The following is a 9131-nucleotide window of genomic DNA, read 5'->3' on the forward strand; positions in this document are numbered from 1 at the left end:
GTTAACTACTTTAAGGCCTACGTTGTTTTAATTTGGTTTTCATTACCAGCAATAAAATGTTGATTTTTCAAATAACAGAATGACCAAATGGAACATTTCCAACTTTGCATGAATATTAAAAAATATTATAATTTTGATATGAATGCTTCACACAAAACTGTACATTTTGGGGAACACATAAATGTAGGTAGGTTTTAATCATACACGATCGAGGACACATTCTAGCGTCAATAGAAATAGTGGGACTTGAAAAAGCAAAACATTCATACTCCTGTAATAGCCTAAGTGCGAATGTCCGTTACTGGCTGTAAATGTAGGAAATGATTTATAAATTGATCACACTGTTGTTCAGTTAAACCACTGCTTGTCTGTCCGTGCCTGTTAGTCCACAAAGATGAGCAAGGCTGTGGTTTTCCTCTTCGCCATAGGTCTTATGATCTCCGTAGTGACAGGTAAGACTTGTGTTGCAATTCATTCACTTAATTAGTACTAAAACCGCTACTGCTTCTGCTACTGCTATTGTTGCTACTACTGCTGTTACTGATTATCCTCTTGCTTCTATTAGTGCTACTTTTCAATTTTCTTTTTTTTGTTATATGAGTTTATATAAGTCGAATATTAATAGAACGATTTTGGGGGCGACATTTGTTAAAATCCGCTTTGACAACTGCTGGGCTTTATTTAAGCAACGTCATGCGAAAATGGGGTTTATGTCATATATGACCAATGTGCGTTGTTTGGTTAGGAGCCAACCTGTCCGGTATAACGAGCAAGGCTCCGTGGTCTCATTAACGGACCGCGGCAAACGTAGCTTCTGGCAAGCCTGTCTATTCGCACACTATGAGTCGCGTTCCGAGAAAACAGGGCATAATGCATGTGCGTAAAGTGTCGTCCCAGATTATCCTGTGCAGTCCGCACAGGCTATGTGTAGTCCGCACAGGATAATAAGGGACGACACTTTCCGCCTAAATTGTAATTATGCTAAGAAGAGACTTCAATTAAAGAAAAATTGTCATAAAAGCGGAAACTGTCGTCCATGATTAGCCTGTGCGGATTGCTCAGACTAACCTGGCACGACACTTTACGCACATGCATTATGCCCAGTTTTCTCAGAACACGATTCGTATTGTCAGGAGCTTCGCTTGCGGCATAGGTCATACGCGGGTCATATGATAATAGTTCTACGCTTGCAAGAAATTAAACGAGTATCAATACAACAAAATGTTCATGCAGGTAATTTATGCTCGTGTACATAAGTGTAAACAACTCTATGAAGTAATTACAATGTAAACAGATTAAAATCGACAAATGTTCATATATAAGGTCACACTGCTTCTTTTCATCCTCACCAGCAATCCCCCATCCCGGCATTTTTAATACTGGCTAAAACCCGGCGTTGGTGATGTATTTTTAGCCTGGTGGTCGACGGACTCACCTCTTCGGTTTCCAGACGACTGTAACAGCGAAGCCTTGCGGACCTTTGCGACCGACTGCGGACTCTCGGAGCACTCCATGGTACGCAGTTAATATCTACGATGGACACATTTGTTTTGTGGTTGTTGAACGATCGATTTAACAACTTTTTGATTATTGTTGCTTATCGATTTTTACGGGCAAGTAGGAAATCTGAGGTCTAGATATTAAACGCTTTACGGTTTGGTTGAGTATACGCTTAAAATATAGACAAATGAGACATATTAAATGTTACATATGGGTCGTGCTCTGTAAAAAGGGGGTTTAATGCATGTGCGTAAAGTTTCTTCCCAGATTAGCTTGTGCAGTCCGCACAGGCTTATCAGTGACGATACTTTCCGCTTTTATGATATTTTTATTATAAAGAAATACTCTTCTTAGAGAAAATTCAGTTTCGGCGGAAAGTGTCGTCCCTGATTAGCCTGTGTGGACTGCACAGGCTAATCTGGGATGACACTCTTTGCACATGCATTAAACCCTTTTTTTCACAAAGCACTTCAATTATGTTTATTTGTACAATTAGGGGAACCACTACATCCTGAGAGATCCAAAGAACAATGACATCGACAATATCGTCATAGTGATACCAGATGACTTGCGAGATTTCGGCTCGTGCGAGAAGATCGTTCGAGATCTCAATGAGAGATGCAATAAGGATTACTTCGACTACTAACGCTATGTTAACATCAACCATGGCTTTTCACGGTTTTTCGTCGTTATACTCTTCGATCAGCTTTTTATTAAGAACTGTATTTCAGTGGTTTAAATTATTACATTCGTACACTTGTTTATCAAATACGATACAATACTTTAGTGTGTTCTAAAGACAAACTATTTTAACAAACAATCTGGTCTTTATGCATGTAGTGAAAGTGTCATCCTTGTTCTGCGTGTGTAATTACTGGCTAATCATGGACGACTCTTTCCGCATTTAGGGAATAGTTCGGCTCAAGAAGTATTTTCTAAACGAAAGTCCAATAATGGCGCAAAGTGGTGTCCCTGACTAGCCTTTTTTGACTGCTCAGATTATTTATTACGACGCTTTACGCACATGCGTTAAGCCCAGTTTTTCAAGAATGATGTTTATTTAAACAAAACGAATCGATTGGTTTCAGACTGAGACCAGGACCTGTAAACTTTGATTTGCCGTAAATATCTGTAAATTCCTAAACTGTGTTTTATGTATTAAAGGCCGCTTCTGCTAATAAATGTTATCGTCTCGAACTTTTTGTATTTGTTAAATGAACATACTTTGTCTGTGGAAAGTGTTGCAAAATGCACTCACCTTTGATAAAAAAGGTTTTTTATACTTTGTATACGATGTACTGGGGTCTACATTGCAGATATAATAACAGAAAGAAAATTACACAATGTTTTGCTAATACTTATTTTAAATATGTGGATCATGGGTTTGTCATAAAACCAATGCTTATTAATTTGTGATTCTTGCTTATAGTATTCTAACAGATACATTTGGATATGTACGTACTAGATTAAGCGTGTATTTAAATGGGAAAACCTGAAATCAAAGACAAGGGATATATTAAAATTGGACCATGCTCAGTGAAAAGGGAGTTTAATGCATGTGCGTAAAATGTCGTCCCATATGACTCTGTGCAGTCCACACATATTGTTCAGGGACAACGTTTCCCTCTAAACTAGATTTTTGCTAAGAAGAGACTTTCTTGAAAGGAAAAATATCATAAAAGCGGAAAGTGTTGTCCCTGATTAGCCTGTGCGGACTGCACAGGCTAATCTGGGACGACACTTTATGCACATGTATTAAACCCCCTTTTCTTAAAGAGCAGCTCAACTTTATAATTGCAAATTGACTTTTGCATGCGTAATAATATTTATTTGCAATCAGCTTTAATGGATTAGCAAATATCTCCTGTTTGTTGAACTAATACACGTCTCACGTCATAATAAGTATTTACCATCCATAACTTAAACGGACCATTTAACAGATTTTGGCATGTTCTGAAGTTTGTGAACTAATGCTTTAAATTCATGTAAACATCGGAACAAAAGAGTTTCAGTTAAAAACAAAAATGAACCCGTTTATGCCTAGCGTCCTGAAAAAATGACTTTGCAAACAGCGTAGACCCAGATGAGACGCCGCATGATGCGCCGTCTCATCTGGGTCTGCGCTGTTTGCTTGAAGAAATTTTAGTAAGTAATATTCTAAACATAGAAATACATATACTAGACATCTCTAATTTTAGAAATAAATCGGTCCAATGTAGAAGGATGGGAGAGTCCACTAGGCATAAATTGGTTAAACTTGAAGAATGAAAAAAACGTTACCCACACCTGGGCTCGAACCACTGAGCCTTGGAGAAAATTCGGCCAATCGTTATGACGGGATAATGCACGTAATTTAAACTTTATATAGGTCATCCTTGTAATGTCACATGATTACACTATAATAAGGATAACAACAATATGATAACGATAACAACAGAATTTTCCTAATTATATAATCCTTTCGCCTTTGTAGCGCTTTAGAATTTTCAGGTTTTTAAATCGTCAAAAAGATGATACAAATGATATTTTAGAGCATAACATGTCCAGTATAACTGTTTCCTTATAAAAAAACACAGCTTCAACAAAAATTTGCAATTATGAAACAATATTTTTTTATCAATTTTGTAAATTTACCAAAACGTGAACAGGTCCCATGAAATACAATCAATGTTTGAATGATATAATCTTACTATATCCACATTCACAATGACAACTGTTAAAATATCCACAAAATTCATAACTGTGAACTTTACTTTTAATGTATCATTATTTTAAATATGACATATTTATTTTATATTAAAGACAAGATATTCAAAATTTCCTTTCGGCATCTTACAAATGATTTACACAACATTTTACATACATGTAGTTAAGTAATTTTAGCATGAAACATGAATTCAAGCATTTACTACGATGTCTTGTATAAATTGCTATTAACCCATTTATGCCTAGCGTCAAGAAAAAAAGGCCTTGGTAAAAAGCATAGACCCAGATGACACCCCGCATGATTCGGCGTCTCATCAGGGTCTGCGCTTTTTGCTTAAGGGCATTTCTGTATGAAATATTCTATATATAGAAATAAATATACTAGACATCCCTAATTTTGGAAATAAATTGATCCAATTTAGAAGGATGGGCGAGTCCACTTGGTATAATAGGAAAGAAAAACAATACGAGGGATTAAAGCCAGAACGTAATAACACGATTTTTTTAAATAGTGGAGAAAATTGCAAAAGAAGGCTTGACAGACTACAACTTTTATTTGACTATGAATATCAGCATAATATTTGGTTATATTATATGTAATAGTATTGTTATGACATTACAAACATATTATAGGATTGCATACTTATATTTAATGCTTTTGTATTAAAAATAGCACTTACTGCATTATGGCATAAAGGTAAAACATACATATTTTCAGAGTCCCACAGCATTAAGTGCACTTGTTGCTTTTTAGCATAAGAATAGTGCCCAAACTATGTCATCAGCCAATCATGAAACGCTTGATCGCGGCCATTTTTCCAACAAACAGTATGGCGTAGACATGACATTGCGTTATACGACAAAAAACTACGAGAGCGGATTGATTGATTATTTACAGGTTTTATTTTTTTTCATGATAGCAAGCCAATAAACGTTCTTCAAAATAACTCAAAATGTGTCTAGGGTTTACTTAATCGTGCAAAAATGGAAAACTTAGTCTGGAACACTTTAAATCAATCAATTTAACCGCTGTGCTATATGGGTCGTGTTCTTGGAAAATGGAGCTATTTACATGTGCGTACAGTGTTAGCCTATAAAGTCCGCAAACTTTCCGCTGATATTCTACTTACGGTTTAAAGTCTTTTCCTAGCGAGAATCAGTTTAGGTGTTAAGTGTCATTCCTCATTGCGGACTGTATGGCTTATTTGGGGCGACATTTAAACGAACATGCAATAATACTCGTTTTCACAGACCGAGTCTCATGTTTATAATATTACCTTTCTTGTGTGTGGATGTGGTCTTTAAATAATACTCAAAATCGACCCTGTAAACAGACATAACCTTGCAAGCATAGTAAGTACAGAAAAATGAGCTTTGTTTTGGGAAAACTGGTCTTAATGCGTGTGCGCAGAAATGCCTGTATAAGTGTAGATTGTCATCCCGCTTTCTGAAAAAGCTGGATTTTCGGATAGAAGCGATATCCTTACGGGTAAATTACATATCCGCATAAAGTGTCGTATCTAATTAGCAAATGTGGACTGTAGAGGCTCAAGTGGGATAACACTTAACGCATATGCATTTAGCCCAGTTTTCCCAAAGCAAGATTTTGTTTCCTGTATTCAATAGTCAAACAACAACGTTGTATATGGACAGCAATTTAAAATGTCGTAAGCAGACAGAGTGAAGATAACCATTAACAAATCGATATTTTATTGTTTATTTTAGACGGATTGTTAAGTTCTTTGTACTTTAGTTTATGTCTACTCATAAATTGATTTTAATTTGTGAGACACATCAAACTTCATTGTGGGAAAAATTGACTTAATGCATGTGTGTGAAGTCACGTCAAAATTAACAAGGGACGACACATTCCGTCTAAACTGGGTTTTCGTTTTCTCCTTTATACCGAAAGTTCCGTAAAATAGGAATGTGTCACAGGCTTAAATGGTACGACACTTTTTTGCAAATACATGAAGCCCATTTTTCCCAAAATGACTCGCATACTTACTTCAACTTTGGCCATGGCAGATCACCCTGGTTGCCAATGCCTCTGTTGTTATGACACATTGCTGCCATCATTTCGAATGTGGTTATACCGTTCGTGGTGGAGACATTTGGTACCATGATGTCCATGGGCCAACGAAAGACTATTTAATTGTTCGTCACGCAGGTCCTGCAAATGATATCAACTCTGCATTAGTTTTGACCATTTGAATGGTCGCAGTTCAATAACAACACAGTAAATGCAACGATTGATAAAACTAAATTCACCAATTCAGTTTAATACTTTTTTCTCTTTCCTTATTATTCTAAGTCAAATGATGAAGATGATTTCAATTTATTAATCGTTTCAAAATAAAACAATCTTGTTTTGCATAGTTTTAATGTCGTTTATATACGGACAATATTTGGTCGTATACTAACATTTTTAATACAAAGCATCTAAATGATTTCCGTCATGTTCAAGATTAGAACGCTAAAATCTTTGTGAAGCTTTTAAATAACCTTTTTACATTTATTAATAAGTCATTTTAAATCTTCAAAAGACCATTGATTAATATCGATTTAGACACACGTTCAGTTTGTTATTAATTCTTCAGTAAAAGTGAATCTCGACTAGCCCTATACGTAGTTTACAAAGTAGATAAGAACGAAATAAAAACTCCATAAAATGGTTTATGGAGTTTCATTGTTTGCTATTTTAAAATTAGATTAAAACAAACATCTTCATCAACGTGTAACTATCTTTTATTAGTATAAAACATTTTGTTAATGTTTCTCACAGGACAAGCGCAATTTAATATAAAGGATGGCTATTCTATTAATGTTGCATTCCTTTTATAACAAGTTCTATACACTGTGGGATGTGTTGATATATGACTGTTAAAATTTTGCTTGCATAATGTTCATTATCCTCTGTGTTAGTATCTTTTAACAATATGCTGTCGCAGAATCTTTCCGAAATTCCTTATAATACCGTATCCTGTATGTTCAGAACCACAACGCAGAGACTTGGTTAAACAAGACTGCATAATACAATAGATAGTGTATGTTTGAACTGAAACAAATGACCACGATTGCGGTGTGCCCTTAACCGTACCGTGTCAACGTAAACTCGTGAGTCCAATTTTGTTTCAATTATCTGATAACTTGTAGGTCATGGCGAGTTCACAAACTTGCGTGAAGGGGTTAACGGGACTGGTAGTATACGAACAATGAATAAGAATAATGAGTCTCGCTCTGGTAAAACTGGGCTTAATGCATGTGCATAAAGATTCGTCCCAGATTAGCCTGTACAGTCTGAAGAGGCTAACCATGGACGACAATATCCGCCTTGGATTTTTGTTTATACAAAACTTCCTTAAATAACAAAATCGGACTGCAGGCTTATCTTGGACGAACATTTACGCTCATGCATTAAGCCCCATGTTCCAAGAGTGAGGCTCACATGTATAATATAGGGCCGCAATCATCGCAAAAAATAAAGAGCCCCGAACTATAATAATGTTTATATATTGCAGATGCAGCTTAAAAAGGGGGCATTTTTTAATATTTGAACCACGTTAATAAACCAATGACGATGGTTTTGATTTATTCAATTAATTATTACGTTCCTGGAGCTGTCTAAAGCAGCATTTGCACAAGCACATATTGCTTTCTTAACAATAACGTTATTTTCAAAAGTTACTAGTACAGGATAACAGTTTTGGGTGTTCAAGTTTGTTGTTGTGTACCTTATCCTTATGTGTTAACTTCATTTGGTTATGTTTGATGTGTTAGGTTTTTCATACTGCTTAAGTCATTTAACACAAAATAACATACTGATCATGTATTTCTCTTTAGAGGGACCATTTCAGATCTGGAAAAAACATTAGAAACGCATCGGAATTCTATGAGGGAATATCCTTTGATATTCCCTTTTTTCGTTGCAAAATGAAGAAAAACAGGTGTTTTTTTCTCACTTTTATTGCACACAAATTTAACCTTGAATCAAAATGCATGAACAGGAATTATCAAACTTGTATATTTCCTAAAAAAGCGCGTAAATTTACGAACATTTTTAATGCAAAAAGAACACATTTGACATCAACTAAGAAATTATTCGTAAATTTACGAACATTTTAAGGGAGAAAAATCAGTAGTTTTTTTTCATTGCTTGTCACCATGTGGCATAAATTTATGAACTTCTTTTTTTTAAAGAAATATATGATTAACAAAACCATTATTCGTAAATTTAAATTTACGCACTATTAAAAATGTTCAGAAATACTTGGTGAATTCATAGATTCTTACCAAAACCAGACTTTTAACAAAACCATACTTCGTAAATTTACGCACTATTTAACATTTTCATTGGTAAATTCATAAATAAAACCATACTTCGTAAATTTACGCACTATAAAAAATTTTCAGACATAATTGGTAAATTCATATTCTTAGCAATACCATACTTCGTAAATTTACGAACTAGTAAAACTTTTCAGAAATACTTCATCAATTCATATATTCTCAACCAAATCTTACTTCGTAAATTTACGCACTATCTTAACAAAACCATACTTCGTAAATTTACGCACTATTATATATTTTCAGAAATACTTTGTAAATTCATAGATTCTTAACCAAAAAATACTTCGTAAATTTACGCACTATTAAAAAAAAAACAGTCATAGATATATTAGATTCTTAACAAAACCATACTTCGTAAATTTACGCACTATTAAAAACTTTCAGAAATACTTGGTAAATTCATAGATTCTGAACAAAAACATACTTCGTAAATTTACGCACTATTAAAAACTTTCAGAAATACTTGGTGAATTCATAGATTCATAACAAAACATACTTCGTAAATTTACGCACTATTAAAAACTTTCAGAAATACTTGGTAAATTCATAGATTCTTAACAAAACATACTTCGTAA

The 9131-nt window shown here is 34.6% G+C and overlaps 3 protein-coding genes across 15 annotated transcripts in view; 2 read left to right on the plus strand and 1 right to left on the minus strand.

Moving 5' to 3' along the window:
- LOC127867042 (uncharacterized) overlaps positions 1-9131 on the plus strand; it is a 502500-nt gene that overhangs the window by 276469 nt on the left and 216900 nt on the right. The gene's annotated exons all lie outside the window — the stretch shown is intronic.
- The window catches only part of LOC127867056 (uncharacterized), a 401999-nt gene that overhangs the window by 87866 nt on the left and 305002 nt on the right, over positions 1-9131 (plus strand). The window contains exons 1-3 of one of the 4 annotated variants that reach the window (XM_052408007.1): positions 341-452; positions 1415-1515; positions 1997-2697. In XM_052408007.1, coding sequence (XP_052263967.1) covers positions 395-452; positions 1415-1515; positions 1997-2146 — 309 coding nt within the window. In that variant the 5' untranslated portion in view covers positions 341-394 and the 3' untranslated portion in view covers positions 2147-2697. Of the gene's footprint in view, positions 1-340; positions 453-1414; positions 1516-1996; positions 2698-9131 lie in introns of those variants that run through there. The other 3 variants (XM_052408004.1, XM_052408009.1, XM_052408006.1) reach the window with 3 other exon arrangements.
- LOC127867051 (dihydrofolate reductase-like) overlaps positions 1-9131 on the minus strand; it is a 407711-nt gene that overhangs the window by 78983 nt on the left and 319597 nt on the right. Inside the window, exons 1-2 of one of the 9 annotated variants that reach the window (XM_052407993.1) lie at positions 6215-6386; positions 5484-5530 (exon numbers count right to left, since the gene is read on the minus strand). The exons of the other annotated variants lie outside the window; for them this stretch is intronic. Coding sequence (XP_052263953.1) covers positions 5484-5530; positions 6215-6339 — 172 coding nt within the window. The 5' untranslated portion in view covers positions 6340-6386. Of the gene's footprint in view, positions 1-5483; positions 5531-6214; positions 6387-9131 lie in introns of those variants that run through there. 9 annotated transcript variants of the gene reach the window in all.

The sequence above is a fragment of the Dreissena polymorpha genome, chromosome 2 (assembly GCF_020536995.1).
Source record: "Dreissena polymorpha isolate Duluth1 chromosome 2, UMN_Dpol_1.0, whole genome shotgun sequence".
Taxonomy (NCBI): Eukaryota; Metazoa; Mollusca; class Bivalvia; order Myida; family Dreissenidae; genus Dreissena; species Dreissena polymorpha.